Below are 18766 nucleotides of genomic sequence, written 5' to 3'. Positions count from 1 at the left end.
TTTCTATTTTAAAGTAACTATGAGGAGGCTGCTATTAAAAACATAACAAATGGAAAGTTTAGCATGTAATTGCACAATAAAAGTAGAATATAATTTTCTGCTTCCTAACAGAACAACTAACAATAGTGGAACATGATAATATTTTAAAGCAATTAACAGGGGATAACTACACACACATTGTCACAGCACTCCCAGAGCTATTACCTAAACAGAGAAGTAATGCAGAAAAGGGGATCTTAAGGTCAGTTCTACAGTCTGAGAATGTGGCCAAACTTTTTCGCCACAGCTTTTATTGTGGATCTTTCCACATTAACCAACTTCATTTTTTTTTCGACTGTTCAACCATATTCAGCTACCCAGTGATCCTGTCTTTTTTTTCTTCTGACCTTATTAATGCCTGTCTTCCCGTTTATTCTTTACCCGTGTGTACCTCTCCAACCCCTCTGCCATTCCCAGCTGCTAGGCCTCCCTCAACCCAAGCAGCATCTGATTTCTAAGACGCAGACAGCTTCTACAGCTTTGATTTGGAGCACATGGACCTGTTCTGTAAAGGTGTTCTCCCATTAAGCATGCTGACCTGGCATACCAGAGCTCTGAGAAGACTCAAACCCCTGCTCGATCAGACAGAATTTGTGGAAGATTTGCTCTTGCTTCTTCAGAAGTTTTGCTTAGTGTTCAAAATGAAAGTCCCAGACAATGGCAATTGCCTACAATAGGACGTGTTACAGGAAGATTATTTAAGATGATATGTGTAAACACAATGTACTTTTAGATAAACTGTTCTTGCTAACATTTATTAGGAGCTGATATACATTCCTATTGACATTTTAAGACTCAAAATAAATATGACTAAATGATGATGAGAACCCTGGAGCTAACTGTCATCAATAAATACACAAAGAGATGAAGAATTCCTGTTACATTTGTCAAGGTTACATGCTGCAAATTGGTATATGTATTTGTATTCTGACATCTGAATTAGGAATATTGTGTCAGAGAAAACTCTACTGCAGAAAAAGTGAAAATCAATTCCCCTACAAATTCATCATTTCTAAATCCAGTGTTTCAAACTGGTGAATTTTATTCTACTCCATCAAAACACTCAAATGTTTTCTTTTACAGTGCCTTCCCCCCCCAGCAGTACTGTGACCTCTATCAATTCAGTAACACCTATAAGAAGTAATGGAAGTTTAGAGATACTAAAATAGGACAAGACTGTACAAGTGAGTAGGAGCTTGAGAAAATTCTTCCTTTCCTAACACAGTCAACACTGATCAAACAGAACCCAGTTTGGTCATGCGGTGGAAGTTCACATGTTTACAAGGCCAAGGAGGTGATGCATTTAAAGTTATGATCATCCTGTTCTCTAATATTTTTATACCTTTAATATCTTAAACTTTTATATATTTGACTGTTAATTTTTACAAGGTAAAATAATTTGTTTGGAAAGTATCTCAAGAACATGAGATGAATTACAAATAGAAAGTAATCACCTACACTACTTCTGCAGTGGCCACAATGGTACCAGCATTAACAGCAAAACATTAAGGCTCAAAATTTTTTGATTCAGCCTTGAAAAAGTGGCAGATGATTTTATATTAGATGACTTTAGAGCAGCTAAACCCAACTATCAATCATGACGTTGATTAACAGCATTGTTTTTAGTCCAAAATTATTTCCAAATCATGTTTCTCTCCTGAGAGCTACTTTGTCAATGGCACTAAATTCTTAAGACAGAAGACAAGACAGGCTGTACTACTCATATTCACATCCCCAACATCCACCTACAAATTCAGAATATTTCCACAAAAAACATCTTCCCATATCACCTATTAGCAATAGCAAGGTTGCTTTCTTTCATTTTGCCTACTGCTTTTCAATTTTAATACAGAAATAGATGTTTCATAATCATCAAATTCCTAGCACTGTATTGAAATCTGGCAGCTGGACAGATCTGCTTCTACATTTCTAGTATTTTAAAGTATGGGTCTCTGTTTTCTCACCCTGCTGCACGTGTTTTACCTAGCCATCTGCTGAGAAAGAATGGATTACAATTTTATCTTTCAGTGAGAAGGAAAAGAATGTGAAAAGGTACCCCAACAAAACACAATGAGGTTCTTTATAAACAGCTACATGTTAACTTCGTTAATACCTCCACGTACTCTGAGGTAAGAATCAAAGACACAAGAGAAAAGAATGAGGCAACGAAGCTACTTTATGAACTTCAGAAGATTAATTTCTTTTTTAAAGGAACAAGGACTTTCTCTGTCATGCACCCAACCAATAAAGGTTGATTTGCATATGAAAAGCTACAAGCAGTTATAAATTAAGCACTGAAGGATAAAGTCTTGCTTCAGAGCAGACACATGCTTTTCCACCCTGTGTCTTATTGTCCTAAACAAAGAGGAACAGTGTGAAATCTGGAATTCTAAGACAGAACCTTTGGAAGGAGACTGTTCTGCCAACATACTCTTTCCCAATTGCAATCTCCAGTCAAGATCAGTGTCCATCGTGATGCTGCTAGGAAACTACCAGCTGATGTAATACAGTAGAAAAAAAGACATACGTAAGAGATTAATTATAAGAGCAGATGGGATCATTAAAATAATTCAATCTGGTCTACTATGCCACACAGACCACACACCATTTATGTTAATATATACCTTTGGATTTCATAGTTTTAAGAGGTGAGGGGGTGGGGAGGGTAGGAGGAGGCTGAGGCAGATGTTTGGCTTATAAAAATATGTAGTTTGCAATACCTCCTTTTTTTATTCCAAGCCTTATGATTTTTTGTATGAGCAGTTGCTGTCTCTTTCCTTACATTAGAGTGCAAATGATTTATACTGATGATGTGTATCAGGATATTAACCTATAGTGTAGAAGAATGAAGTATACTCTGGTAGTACACAGTACTTCAATACAAAATTTTGGACAGGCATCTTACATTACAGCAAACATCTCTTCGTAGCAAGTCACACCCTGCCCCCATATCTGAAAATCTGAGCACACTATTACATTCATCACTTCAGTAATAAGAAAAAAACCATACCAACAATGATATGTACTCATTGTGTAAGGCTACAGTTATACTGGGTAATGTCATTTAGATAAAGCCCAAAGGCACAGTTTAGTATAGAGTAAAAAACCAAAGGTGTGAAATGTTAATCAGTCCAAGTTAATAACCACCTAGATTATTACTACACTATTAGTGTCTTTCCTACATTTCTCTCTCATTTCAGTGCTTCACAGTCTAACAAACTGGCTCTCATTAATAATTTTAATTCCATTACTCTTTTTTCCCCTCCCTCATCCCCCTTAAAACAAAAGAATATTTTATTTCCCAAATCAAATTATTTTAAATGATAATCAGAGAAAGAAATTCTACTAATTCCATCCGGATGTTCCTCTTATACTGACAGCAGAGAGAAAAAATAAGATCTGAAGAAAACCTAAATTAATAGTAAATTATTGCAGAATGGATGCCTGCAAAAGGAAATGAAGGGAATGGTTTAAGGAAAAAACAAACCTGTTGCAAGGTGAAAAGCTTAGATCTCTATTTGATTAGCTCCTGGAGAAACAGAATTAAAAGAAAAGGACATATGAAAAACCTCAGTGGGTGGAAGAGTGTAGTAGTGCACTCGGAGAGGCACTATGGAAATCAGACCCCTCCAGAAAAAGTGCAGGAATATGCATACCTGAGAACTAGTCAGAGCTTTCGAGGTCCATAACTATGCAGCATCTTTCCTCTCATTTCATTGTACTGTGTGAGAGATGGGTCATCAGTATACAGATTTCTACATGTCTTTAAACCTGATTATCTCTGATGAGCCCCAGAAATTTCCCATGCACTACATTTTTAGAATCCAGTTGGGAAGCACTTAAGTGGAAGGAATATGTGCTTAAGGAAGGAAGGAATGTGTTCTGCATTTGCAGGTGCATTTACTTCTCCACCTAACTCTTTCCCCCACATCTGACATAAATTCCCTCAAAGCTGCCTAGATAATACAAAACTGTTCAACAAAATCATATTGAAACACACACAACTAAATCTACATGGTGCACGGCTATGTGCCCTCACATGAGGAACAGACTGTAGTCCACACCAAGACTGAACTTCTGGTTTTAAATTCTTCCATGTTTGCCTTATCTTTCTTCTACTGGCACAGGCCCCATGTAAGACATGTCAATTGCATGATTCAAAAGAAAAACCAAACCAACCCCAACAAAAAACCCCTCACACAACAATAACATTTATTTGATAAGCACCATTCCAACTGCATTTCAGTAGAAGTTACACTCACCTTCATTTTCAGCCAGGAGAAGGAAAGGCTTCAGGGAGGCCTTACTGTGGCCTTCCAGTACCTAAAGGGTGCTTATATGAAAGACGGAGACAAACTTTTAGTAGGTCCTTTTGTGATAAGGCAAGGCATGATGGTTTTAAACTAAAAGAAGGTAGATTTAGACTAGGTATAAGGAAGACATTTTTCTGAAGGTGGTGAAATGGAACAGACTGCCCAGAGAGGTGGCAGATGCCTCACCTGCGGAAAATTTAAGGTCAGGTTAGACAGGGCTCTGAGCAATCTGATCTAGTTGAAGATGCATGCAGGTTGAACTAGATGACCTTTAGAGGTCTCTTCCAAACCAAACCTTTCTATGATTTTTGCTATGATCTTGTTTTGCCTTCTCTATAGCACTGAAAAAAATCCAAGACATAGATGGCAGCTAGAAAATAATTAGATGGATCAGTGAAAACTGGTGCCTTTTGTAATTTTATCTGATCCTTCTTATTTAAGAGGGTCACTCATATTAGAATGAAATCAGTTTTGATGGAGAGTGATGCAGATAGATTTCCAGTTCAACCATAGACATCTGAATCCAAAATATTAATCTTCGGAAGAATTTTTGTCTACAAAGTCAGATAACAATAGAGAACTAGATAATCTTACGGTCCTTTCCAATCCTAACTATTCTATGATCATTTCAGGATTCAAAGCATCCTAAGGACGCTCTGTTACGACTAAGGAGTCGCTATGACTAAGGAGTCGTAACAGTAAAAAAAGGTGCTGGTAAAATTGGTAAACCTAAACTTGCCTTTTCATTGGATAAAACAGGGAGCTGGATATAATACTAACTCCTGAGTGACCTTTAGAATCTAGACTTACTCACCCTTACCATACTGCATATGCCATAAAACTTTCCTCTGCCAATGGAAAGCATTTCCTCTGTTTGCGTAACTTCTATGGATGAAAGCACTAACCCCCACCCTGCATGCCGTACTAACAAAGGGCCAAGGAACGAACCAGCCACTGAAAATGATACAATACTCCAAGTTTAAATATCTGCCACAATTATGAGCAAGACAAGTTTGGACTCTGATCAACAATCATTCTTACCTAGACAGAATTTATGTTTAAAGATGCTTAATTAAAAACTTCTGACTACTGAACAAATTAAAGTAATGTTGATCCACAGGATGCATCGTGAAGATCATATTAAGGATTCCCCAGTGGCTGTCAGGATTTCAGTTGGTTTTCACCTTTCTTTAGGTAAACTGGAATCCTAATTTCCGATAGGAATATTTTTGGTTAGAGCAGTTGCTGCCTCTTCCATCCTATTCTCTGCTACCTTCCCAAGCAAAACCACAGAATAAAAGGTAACATCTTTTTTCCATTTTATTTCTCTCCCCCCTTTTTTAATGTAGGGAAAAGATATACTTCTCATCCTTTCTGGTTCTTTAAGTAAGATTTCCAGAGTACATCTTCATTAACTTTAAACTCTTCTAGCTTTTGACTGCACATCTTTAATACAGACTTTTAAAATACTGGACATTTTAGTTATTTTTCAGAACATAATCGTATCATGTATTGATGTGTTGGGAGCATCATACAGAAAAACATTGGAATAGCAAAGAATAAAAGAAAAAGCAGTTCTTAAACTGAATAACATCTACCTATCCCTAAATGCTTTCTTCATTTGTCCTATCTGACCACTTACGGGTAACCTTGTTACACATGTTGAAGAAAAAGAATGCAATATCCTGAAAAATTGCTATTATTTCCTCTTTTTGTTTCCAAAACCAAAATAAAGCTGGTACCATGAAGACATTGCAAAAATAGTTACATAGATTTTTGAGTTGGACAGAATGGAATAATAAATGTTAATAACAAAGACAGTCATATAAGCAGGTAGGAGAAAATATAATGTGTGCTATGGTGCTCTCCGAACAGTATGTGATCTTGTAAGTGAAGAGCTGATTATAAGACAGATGGCACAAGAGCAGCAAATTAGGAGCTACTAAACTTTTGCTTATGTACAATGCAAACCGAAGAATGTACTTCCAATGTCTTCCTTTGAGAACATTTTACCAAATCCATCATAAAATCTGAAGAGTTTCATTACTAGGTCATTATAAATGTCCTTAGTCACCAATCTCCACTGTAGATTTACATCTAGAAAAATGTACAGCCACCTGTTGCTACTACTACAACTGTTTAAGCTCAAAATACTCACTACTTAAACCAGCCACTGTTCTTAGTTACCTCTTCCTCATGCTGCACCATATACTACCCTGCTCTGAATTTGAGCCATGTTTTCCTTTGTCGCTCATCTGCTGGCCATGTACTTACAGCAGCTGATGTTCATGTGGGAGTAACTTTCTCTCCCTCTCTACATTCAACTCCAGCTGAACTTTCACTCTTATAATCCAGTCTTTACTTGCACGTTTTTTATTTCTCCAAGTAGCTAGTCTCATGTAACTTCCTGACTGTCTGCGTGTCAGAGTGGATCAATCTTGTACTCCACAGAATTCAATACCACGATAAATTGACAGCAAAAAGAAACATAAGCAAACAAGCAGAACACCCCAGGTAGTGGTACATTCAGACTGAACAGACTAGCTGAAAGATCATAAGGCTTCTCATAGTGCCATGTATTGAAAAGAGGAGGCATCAGCAAATGATGCCTCCTACAGACACTGGAGAGAAAGTATGGTCTCGCAACAAAAAGGACTCGAGTGTATTGTGTATGCAAAATGTACACATGGACTTCCTCTGTCAAGCCATCAACACTCCCATGGATGCTTAGCACATCTTCCACAATCTCCTGTCACAAGGAGGCCTGTATTATAATGGGCATGGTAAAGACACAGTAAGTAGGCAGATGGAGGAGTTACAACCAGAAATATGCATGACACTATTTTCCATGCATAATTACTGATTAGGCCCAGTTTTTCAAATTCAATCACATTAGAATTTCGTTTTCGTTCTATTCACTCTCCATAATTAAGGTTATTTATAGATGACAAGAAATTCTTAAATCCCAGTGGAGTAAAATAGGGTAACTGGTAAAACAGTGACAGAAACATCTATTCTGGTTTAAGACGCAGGCAGAATAAAATAAGCCTTTACATGTTTAAACATAAGCTTTACAAAGAAAAAAATCTGAGATTTATTTATCCATTTTCATACTTAGTGGATTCTTCAAGCTTGTTTTCAGAAAAAAAACTGATCTCATGCTTTTGGAATGCGTCATTTCTGAAATTATGTGTGGTTTTATGCATTTATTAGTAAAAAGGAGCTATTTAAAAGTAGCCAAACCTCATCGCTTTACTGAATAGAGTTTATTTCTCCCATCAAAATAATACTGCAAAAACCAAAACCAAAAAAACCCTTATTCATTGCATCCTTTCAGCACGGATAATACTATGGATCAGGTTTTCTACCAGTTTTCCAGCCCTTTTATAATAGTTCCATCTGAGTCTCCTTGCATTACCCTAGCAAGTTTAATGCTGAGGCAATACGTTGCATTCCCATATAGCAGAACCAAATGAGCTGGCTCTGATGTGACTCGTGCTTGACAAATCTCTGTTGACTTGTACTTATCATCTGGTTAGCTTCTCACTGCTAATAGTTTATTTGTTCCAGAACTTTTTGCATTTGTCATCTGACTGCAGCTGACCTTAGGGAGACTGAGGCAAAACAGCTATTAAATACTCCGGTTATCTTGGTAACATCTGCTGATAGCTTAATGTCCCCTTTAATCTCTTCAGTTATTTCATGATTTTGTAAAAAATATATACTTGCTGGTAAAGCATTATAGAATTATTCTTTTTTTCTCCTTGATGTCCTTCGGTAATTGCATTTTTTTTCCTACAATTTTCTGTCTCTTCCCATCCTTGCTTGTGCAATTTCATTAGTTTCTCCTTTTTTATATTTCCTTCCAGGCTCCATTTCACCAAAGACTACGTGATACAGACTTCCTGATGATCCCATATATACAATTTCCTTCATATTGAAACAATTTGCTTTTGTACTCTTCAATATCATTAAGAAAGCGACAACTCTAAGATTTCTTTCCTCTGTATCAGTTTACCTATCTTTTTGTGATGTTTATTGACATCTGCCTTACTGAAGTTCACCATCTGTACATTAGCATTATCTTTCTTTCCTTTTCTAGTTACTATCAACTCTTATCATTTCATGTTCATTCATCCCAAGGTACTTCTCACACTTGGGGCTGTACTCCCCATTGACTGTAATCAAAACTAGGTTAATATTCTCATTATTTTCTGCTAACTTCCACACGGCAAAGAAACAGAAGTATTCAAGTTTAGGAGGAAAGATTTTGTTGCTACACTAATGCTTTCTGTAAGTAAGAATATATGACAATTTTTGCACCAAAAAAAAGGCCAAATACTTTAAAACATACAAATAAAAGATTTCTATCTCTTTTCGTATGAGCCATTAACTCATACTCTGATTGACAGGTTGTTTCCGTTGTGGACTGAAGCAAAGTTTTGACGCAGACATTCATCCATCTAGTTCTATTTACTTTTTATAATTCTGCCAAGAATAAAAATTAAGTCACTTTTCCTCAGTTTTTACCTCTACGTTTTACCCCTCCAACACCAACATTCTTATTCTTGCTATCCATATTTCCCCACTGTCATCTTTTGGCTGCTTCTCATTTCCAGACAGCACAAACCATTAAACACAGTACAGTTCCATATTTGTATTCAGAACCTGGGAATATATCTCAAACTGCATTTCAGCTCCTGCTCCAGCCTTCTGATTGCTAATCCATAACTGGTATATGTTATTACTTCAGCTCTTCAAAGACACTGGAGCTTTCACCAGTTCTTCACTTAATCTAACTAGGAAATAACTATTGCAACAAGCAGGTTCCATGAGGTTTTTCATCTATGCTATGTCCAAAGCAGTAACACTGAAAGCCAGTCAACCTCCAATGTGAACTGTCTGGGCAAGGAATTTATCAACCTTGAAACCATTTCAGAAAACTCAATTTGTCTTTTTCATTTAGAATGCAGCGTGCAGAAGCTTTGCTTGTTTTTTACCTTAATGTACTGTCTCCTGAGAGGAAAGCAACTTAATCTTTTAAAGTAGATATGAAAACATTATTCTAAATTTGCAGCTGTGTGTTTGTCTGTTTTCTGGCTTCAAGTTCCTTCACTAAACCAGAGCTCAGCCTCATTACACATTTCTTCTCCACCACTCTTCAGGATATAAGAAAATGTAAAATTATGCTGTTCTCACTGAGTCAGATCACTGATGAAGAGCTAAGTAATAACAACTGTTTGCACATCAAAACATTATTATAGATATTTAAATATGTCTGAACCATTCTCTTGCTTTTTCTCATTATAACTATTATTTTCTTCTTTTAATCATTGGCAAACCCCCTTCTTGAGGCTTTCCCACTCAATGTTTACATACTATGCAAACTGCAGCCCAAGAAAATTCATCTCCTTTTGAGGCAATTTCTGAGACCTTTCATAGTCAGGGGAGCAGCTTGTCCCTTCCCCTTCCCTGCAGGTTTCTTCATCTAAAGAATTTGATATTTTACTGCTTTGGGGTATGAACTCATTAATTGTGCATATTTTTTGTTTTGTTTTTCCATTTTCACCTTTCCCTCTTAACAGCTATTTTTTGTTAATTCTCTCAAGAGGGGAATTAGAGGCATGTCCTCCTAACTACATCAAAACAAGCATTTCTCACCTCGTGGGGGTGAAATAAACATGATGTAGTACCAGCTTAAGCATTCTTGCCATTTTCTGCAAAATGATCTTTAAGTTGCCTAACTAAATGGTGGCAGACATGTATTTATAAGCTGCAGTCAAGTCATTAGAGCTTTCTAATACAGATCACTTTTTTAGTGGGATGTATTCTGGATGGCTACAAAACTGTTATCACTCTACTCTGAACTTCTTGGATGAACATTCTTCACACAATAATGTTTTTTCAAAAAGAGGAAAGAACACTTTGGGTCTCTTTCCTCTGTTTAGAACAAATCTAAATCTAATTTGCTAAAAAACTAGGACAGTTTTGACCACAGTAGTGGCAAACATGGTCTGTGCCAACTCTCAGGACATGCCTTAATCAACCTCTCAAAAAACTCACAAACATGGTGTAGTTTAGATCGAGCTACATTTTAGCCTAAGATACACCTACTTAATTTCTGAGACACAGGGGATATGCTGCAGTACTCTTCACATATTCTGTTTTCAAAACACATACTTGTAAAGGAAAAATACAGCACATATCTTATTTGCTAACATTAGTAACAACTACCCCAATGTCCTGAGTAGCACAGTTGTCCAGCCTAGACACAGGGATGAATATGAATAGTTCACTTTATATTGATATAGCAAGCAAGAGTAATAAAACAAGCCACACTGTAACATGCCTGCAAGGCAAGGAGTGGATTGAGCATTAAAGAACCTCAATTCAGCACCCAAACAGCAGCCCCCTTTTCAAAACAGTCATACACCATAGTCCTGCCATTACTGGTATTTCTTAAACCACAGCCCTAAAAACGCAGCTACTAAACACTAAAACCTTCAGTAATATGTGGAGGCAAAGTCAGAAACCTGAACACAGTTCAACTATTCTGTGGCTTTAACACTTTGCTTATATGTAAGCACAAAATGTCATAGGCAATGATCAGTATTACTGATGTTCTCAAGCATGCAATGCAGGGCTGTCAATTTATGATTAATCAGCTTTGTCCTTTCAGTTGTGTCACAAGAACAGCTCGTATGTTTCTCTCCAATCTATTTGCTTTGCTCATAATCTTTTACCTAGTAAGCTTTTTAATTACTTGATACAGTCCTACCTGATCTGCTTGCCTTCTCGAACATCGTACAGAGAAAAAAAGACATCTGTGTCTTCTCCAATTGTATTGTAGGTGAAGCTCTTTAGACTGAGGAAGAAGTGATGAGGCACTGGCATACGACAAGCTTCCCCGTGACGCTGACGAATTGTATCCACCTGATTAAAAACAATAACAGTGACTTTTAATTCTTCAGTAATAAAGGACACGTGACCAACGTGATAATTTTAACTGAGATTCTGCAGTACTTTCTCCATCACATAAAACTTTAATCTCAATATATCCTGCCTCAGAGATGCATGCTAGATTTAAGTTTTTGTCCCGTTTTTCCCCACTTTTAACTTGAATAGTTTGAGAAACCATGATAACCAATTAAATAAGAGATAAATGATTCATACATTTGAAATCCATTTTTATCAAGTAAACCAACTGCATCTATTTCTCAAATATTGTCTTGATTCTGGTACTGACAACAAACTATTATAACGTGGTGGTAGGGTGGTTCTTGATGATTTCCATTTAAAACAGATGGACTTCAAAGCATTTTTAAGAATAACATTTGTTACCTTATTTCTTTGCAGCAACTATAATTCATTTATGGAGGTCACTTACGGGGCCAGCTAGACTAGGGAAGTGATTCTCCCCCCCATACTTGCACTGGTGAGGCTGCACCAGTGATAGGAGAAGAGGAAATGGCCTCAAGTTGCACTAGATTTAGACTGGATATTAGGAAAAATTTCTTCACTAAAAGGGTTGTCAAACATTGGAACAGACTGCCCGGGGACGTGGTTCACTCATCATCTGTGGACACACTTAACAGACATGCAGACGTGGCACTTAGAGACATGGTTTAGTGGTGGACTTGGCAGTGCTTGGGTAATGGTTGAACTCAATGATCTTAAAGGTCTTCTCAAACTAAACAGTTCCACAATTCTATGATTTATAGCCAGGCTTTATAGGCTAATATGTCCTGCAGGTATAACAAAAAAAAAAAAAAATCTTAACAATGGTAGATAACATGAGCAATCAATAAAGTCAAAGAGAATCACAGAACAGCTTGGGTTGGAAGGCACTTTAAAGATCATCTGTGTTCCAACCCCCTGCCAGGGAAGGCAGGGACACCTGACACTACAGCAGGTTGTTCCAAGCCCCATTCAACCTGGCCTTGAACACTGCCAGGGATGGGGCAGCCACAGATTCTCTGGGCAACCTGTGCCAGCGCTTCAGCACCCTCACAGTGAAGAATTTCTTCCCAATGTCTAAATCTCTCCTCTGTCACGTTAAAGTCATTCCCCTTTGTCCTGTCCCTACATGCCCTTGTAAAAAGCCCATCTCCAGCTTTCTTGTTGGCCCTGTTAGGTACTGGAAGGATAGCAGAAAGGTTTATATTTTGACTCCGCATATTGAGACCTTTTTGTAACAGTGAAAATTGGGGTACAGATAAGAGAAAGAAGCATAATTAGAAATAAGTTTATCCTTCAATATGTATAGCCCTTTATATCCTTTCTATGCTGATCTTAATAAACAGGTTGCAGGAATATCCTAAACTCACTAGGCTCCGAGTGCACAGACAGGTATGCACTAACAAAGAAAATGTTGAAGTTTTCAGACTTGAAAACTAGATTTGTACTAGCTTTAAAAATAAAGCTTAAATTGAATTTTGTTCTGGATTTTAAATTAAATCCAAGTAAATCCTCATCCTTTCAAGACAGGTACCCATGAAAGAACAGGTACCTTGAAAAGATTAGATCCAGATTCCATGACCAGGAATGGATTACATTACTACAAAAAGGATATGTGGAACAGAAGCCTAGTAAACCATGTGTTAGCAGGTGGAAAGACAACTCACATATGCAGAGAGAGGCTTCTGATATCACTACAAAAGTTATCTTTTAAGAACAGTTAGAGCTAAAGAAGAGAGATCTAAAGAAAAGCTGAAGAAGGACTTTAGTCCATTACCTGGGGATCTTCTGAGGAAGTATTCTATGGGTAGGGACTTACCCAATGATCTCCATCATACATTTATGTACAGTACCAGTAACTTAAAGACAACAAAAGTCTGTATGTAGATGATGTTTACCTGTGATGTGCTCTGCTGGACACTGTGTCTACTTGACAAATGCTGTGGAAATACAAAATAGTAACATTTAAACCTTTTTGAAAGTAAGAAATACTTACATTATATTTGTGCAGCATTAGAATAGTCATTTAAAAAAGTGACTGTTCAAGATTATGACCGGATTTTCACAGCCTTTTTTCACAGTGTATTATCACGAACAAGACCACTAGCTTTCCTAAAGGCTTTTCCCAGTTAAGCCATTTCTTAGCCTAACTACTTGAATTTACAGGTAGTAAATTAGCTTTTAAAGTAAATGGCTGTCATAGGCTAGACAGAATTTCCAACACTGTAATAGCATTTCTTTCTGAAAAGTCTATCACCCTATACTGTAGAATTTATGTATTCTCTTGCTAAATGGGGAAACACCTCAGTACTAATCTTCACCTACTGGTATGTTGTCTATGAAAAGGTGCATTTGTTCAAAACACTAATATGGATTTTAGACTTTCCTTAAACTTATTGCTCTGATCAGAAAATTAAATTCTGATAAATGGTTAAAGACTTTTCTACACTTTCAGCTGACCAACACCTGTAAAGAAGTATTAAAATAAAGAGCTACATCTCCAAAACGGAACTCAGAGGATGATGCTGTATTTAAAGTCTTTCATGCCAGAAGATGTTATAATCAGCAAATGGACTGCCAGACTCACTGAACCCATTTAATCTCCGAGGGGGGATTTAAATACTAATCTAAATTGAAAAGGTTTCAGAGAGCTTTAACAACCATATCATTAATGATTCTGCTATGCCTTTTCCACACACATTCATCTTAACATCAGCATTTTAAACTGGAATATTGACATTAACACTACCACGTGTTACAAGCCATTCTCTTCATTTGCCTCCTTTTATTACATACCAAACATCTTACTCTGACCAAACATATACACTCTGTAACAGGACAAGCACAATCTGTTGATAACCCCATAGCTTCAAAACAGATAAGAGCCAAAGACAGCCCACAAAAGGTATTTGGTAATACTTTTTTCAAACTATGTCACTGTTCTTCACACAGAACCAAAACAAGACTTTTTAACACAAAAGGAAAGATAATCTTTCTAATGAGACTACATCAAGAAGATACCAGGGTACTGAGGGAGCTGCCAGAAGTGCTCATCAAGTCACTTTCTATCATTTACCAGCAGTCCTGACTAACTGGGGAAGACCCAGTTGACTGTAAATCAGCAAATGGGATGCCTATCTATGAGAAAGGCTGCCTTCTCTGTATCCACTAGACACCTTTAAGTTCTGGAAGTGAACTGGAACTTTCAAATTAAAACTGCTTATTCTTAACAAGTTCAGTCACTATTACTCATTTCCTTCTTGCAAATAACTGTTTTTCTGTTCCAGCATTTTTTTTTTTACAGGAAGAGAATGCTCACTGGCTCCTCCTTTTCCATCACCTTTTTTAAAGTTGTAAAGTACTCCTGCCCTGTGCCAGCATTCTGGAACCTTACCCTTCTTTCCAATGATTGCCACTAACATGTCTGATATGGCTTCTCTAGACATTCTAAATGGAATACGTACATAGTTCTAAATGCCCTGGAACCAATAACTACTGTATGAACTTCCACACACACAGTTGTGACTCCTTTCCCTTTTCCACAGGTATTGTTAGTGACTTTACCCACTTACTAGAGCTTGAGGGAGGCAAAAAGCATCTTAAGTGCCATGTTATTTTCTTGCACCTTGTGCAAGATTCCCTCAGTATAAAAACTTCTATTTAGTTTCCCAATTACTACCTGTTTGTTTAAAAAAACAAAAACTGTATCTTGATACAATTGCCAATATTTGCTTGTTATATCTTAATTTGTGCATTGCCTTTCTAACTGTTCTATTTACTCATTTATGCTATTCCATTATACTTTTCTATACTTCTTCTATCCTTGTTCTTGGTTATCTTACTCTAGTGACTGAAGGCAATGAAGAATTCTTAATTTATCCAACTTGGCCTGTTAGAGAGTATACTGGGGCTATGTTCTGGATTTACTGAAAGAACTATCAACCCTACCTACTTCTTTCCTCCCCCCATCAGACTTGCTTCTCATAACTGTTGTTCCTTTTTCGTTTCCTAATGATATTTGGAAAGTGAACGAGTCCTATCATTACTAAGTCAGTCTCAAACAAATCACTTTCTATCTCCATTTTCTCAACCAACATCTTCTTACTAGGGGTTAGAACCAAATGTACACAGATTTGTCCTCCCCCAGTCTTCATTAGACAAACAAACAACTGACAGATTTCATGAGGTTCCTGCACAGTTTGTGTCCAGTCAGTTTCCTTTTCTAGCAGAGTTCTGGGCAACTGAAGTCTCTATTTTCAATTTTTATAACTGTGCGCTCTTACCAATCTCATTTTCCGCTTAAATAAAGAATAAGCAGTTATGAGGTGATGGCAGCATTAACTCTAAACTTGGCTATTTATTAGGAACTCTTGGTGGTGTTTTTCAGATAGTTGAAAGTAATGGCTAACAGCCAGCAGTAACAGCCAGTAGTTGTGTCTTACACACACCTTTTTAATTCACCCTGAAGACACATACACAAATCAATAAATTTAGAGAAAAGCCAAACATATTTGATCACCAGGTTTCAACATTTCTGATTTTTGCAAATGTCTCAAACATTTGGGTCTTGTAAACCCCTTCACTAAAAAGTGCCACCCAAGTTTTTCTGACATTCTGCTGGACTTGTGCTGCTAAATGACAGCTTCAGTCTAGTGGCAACTGAGTTCTGTGGCAGGATTCTGAGAACGTATTTTCCCACAATTTCAAAAGTAATGTAAATTATAAAAACGTGTTCCATCATATTAGCTTAAATCACAAACACTGTCCCAGGGAAAGGGCAATCTGGTTTCCTTCAGGAGTAAAGCAATGATTTCTGACAAATGTTGTGCAACCTGAAGCCAATAGTATTTAGCTTCACCATGAATAACCTGGAGAAACAGGAGCTACAAGGCCTCAAAGCACAGCAGTTCTGACAGAGATGAATACAGCAGTCATACAGGAGTCACAAATATACTCAGCAATAAAACTGAGAGCTGAAAATGGTGCTCAAATTTTGAAAATTATTTTAAATTTACCAAGGAAAGTAATTCTGAGTCTAATGACTCTATAAAATGCCTGAACTGGCTGTCACAGATAGGAAAGCCTTATGTGTCATCTCAGCCATTGTTCTGCTAATATGAGACTGTTTTCTAAGTTACATTTAACATTCTACAATCCTGCAAACAAGAGAGACTAATTGGGCTCTCCCAACTACTCCAGCAAGATTATTTTACAACCTTGTTGCTCATTTGAGAAACTGCTCAGTATTTTGCCAGGAAAAAGGAGGATTCTCTCCCCAACTTTTTGGGAAACAACAGAACCCACACCAAACCCCCCAGAACAACAAAACACCCACTCATATTCCCCTATGTCAATTCCTGACCAATTTAAGTTAAAAAGGTAACAGGTTTTCAGCTATTTTCATTCCTGAAATTGCCTTCTAGCTATGAACTAGATACGATAAGACAGCAGTGTCTTCTTGAATCTACAAACCAAAGCAAGAGACAAGCATGAACTGACTAATGGTCATGTCCTGATACCAGCACAGCACTGAGCAGCAAACTGTGCTGTGCACATTTTCTTCAGGACTAAGACGAGTGACATAATCAGACTATTCTGACAATTCATTAGCTTTCTGCTGTACTCCAGGTATTCAGAGTAAAAGAACCCTGCAGAATGAAACAGAGTAATAAAGCAATCCTATTAGCAGCTTGCCTTGCATTCTCTGAGTCATTACTAATTGAATTTTGTACCGAGTTATTTCGATACTATATTTGAAGGAAAACTCTGCTATAATCACACCAAACTCACCTCGGACTATGGCAAATCAGGAACAAACATTAGCAATACTACAGAATGATGAACTTCAATATTTCTAAGGTAACAACTTTAACTCCTTTCCATGAAATCCATTGTTACATGGTGCAAAGAATCCAAATCAGAAACAGCATGTTTAGAAAACATGACTTTGTTTTAAGAGGAAGCGTATCTTGCATATCAAACTCTCCCCACCTAGGCATGGATCTGTTACTCTCTAATCTTAGGTAGCTGAAAGCCGAAATCATTTTAAAATAGGAAATTAAAAGCTTACTAGAAGAGAGGGACACTGTAAGAATATTTATGTAGAAAAACCACTATTTTCTCTCGAAGACATTAAGCTAAGAAATTGTATTAAAGTAGCTGCTGGTTTGCTTGGTTGTTGGTTTTTTTTTTCCTCAGGAAAGGTTTTCATTCACTTTTCACTGAACATTCCATGCCGCTTCTCCATCTACACATATATCATTACCCATAACAAAGTTAACTGTACTACATAGTCTTACTAACGAAGCAGAATCCAAATGCAGTTAAATTGTAAAATGCATTAGTGGCTTTTGTCCTGGGTTCAGCAGCAGCAGTCACTTTTTCTCCTTCTTAGTAGCTAGTGCAGTGCTGTGGTTTTGATTTTCGGCCTGGGAATAATACTGATAAAGCCAATGTTTTCAGTTACTGGTCAGAATGTTTACCCTGACCAAGGACTTTGTGAGTCTCATGCTCTGCCAGGGAGGAGGAGAAGCCAGGAGGAAGCAGGGACAGGACACCTGACCCAAACTAGCCAAAGAGGTATTCCATACCACAGCACATCATGCCGGGGGATGTAACTGGGAGTTACCCAGAAGGGCTGGAGCACTGCGGGGTGGGGGCGAGGTACCGGTTGGTGAGCGGTTGTATTCTCTTCCTTGTTATTTCCTTTATCATTATTACTATTAGTGGTAGCAGTAGTGATTTGTGTTATACCTGAGTTATTAAACTGTTCTTATCTCAACCCATGGGAGTTGCATTCTTTTGATTCTCCTTCCTGTCCCTCCAGAAGCGGAGGGAAGAAAGGTGGGGGGGGGAAGTGGACTGCGTGGTTCTGATTTTCGGCCTGGGCTTAAACCACGACAGCTTTACAGGTCATTACTGGCACAATCCACATTTTCTAAAACAACCTTAACTTTGCTCTGCAAAAGTTTAAAGGGATTCCCATTAGCTGTATGTCATGGATTTGGCTTTTTTGGAACTTCCTTTGCAGCTTCTGAAACAATAGATTTTAAACCCAAGAAAATTGTAGGAAGAAACAACATTCAAAATTACCTTTTCCAGTTTTCATACCATGTTACTTTGTAAATTAAAATTATAATACATATACACAGACCATTTCTGAAAGAAAGTTGGCTCATTCTTACTAAACTCTGGATATAGAGACACTGACTGTTCCGGTGGCTGGGGTGCAAATGAAAAACACATTCACCCTATGACATTGTTCTAATCAAGAAAAAGATTAAAGAATACACTTTCCCCCTCCTTTCCCTCTCAAAGTGAAAACCCAAAGGCACCTCCCACAGATTTCTTACCATTTTATAAAGATCTGAAACACTGATCTGATCTGAATCCACAACCTCAAAGTCCTTCCGAGGAACTAAATCTAGGCCCAAATGTCTGCAAAAGAAAATGAAGGA

The 18766-nt window shown here is 37.4% G+C and overlaps 1 protein-coding gene across 1 annotated transcript in view; it reads right to left on the bottom strand.

Moving 5' to 3' along the window:
* DOCK3 (dedicator of cytokinesis 3) overlaps positions 1-18766 on the bottom strand; it is a gene marked incomplete at its 5' end in the record, with an annotated part of 211656 nt that overhangs the window by 113974 nt on the left and 78916 nt on the right. Inside the window, 3 exons of the mRNA XM_080625333.1 lie at positions 11131-11285; positions 13208-13249; positions 18662-18746. Coding sequence (XP_080481459.1) covers positions 11131-11285; positions 13208-13249; positions 18662-18746 — 282 coding nt within the window. The remainder of the gene's footprint in view (positions 1-11130; positions 11286-13207; positions 13250-18661; positions 18747-18766) is intronic.

This window comes from Psittacula echo (assembly GCF_963264785.1).
Source record: "Psittacula echo genome assembly, chromosome: 9".
Classification (NCBI taxonomy): domain Eukaryota; kingdom Metazoa; phylum Chordata; class Aves; order Psittaciformes; family Psittacidae; genus Psittacula; species Psittacula echo.
This window is presented reverse-complemented; position numbering and strand designations above follow the sequence as displayed.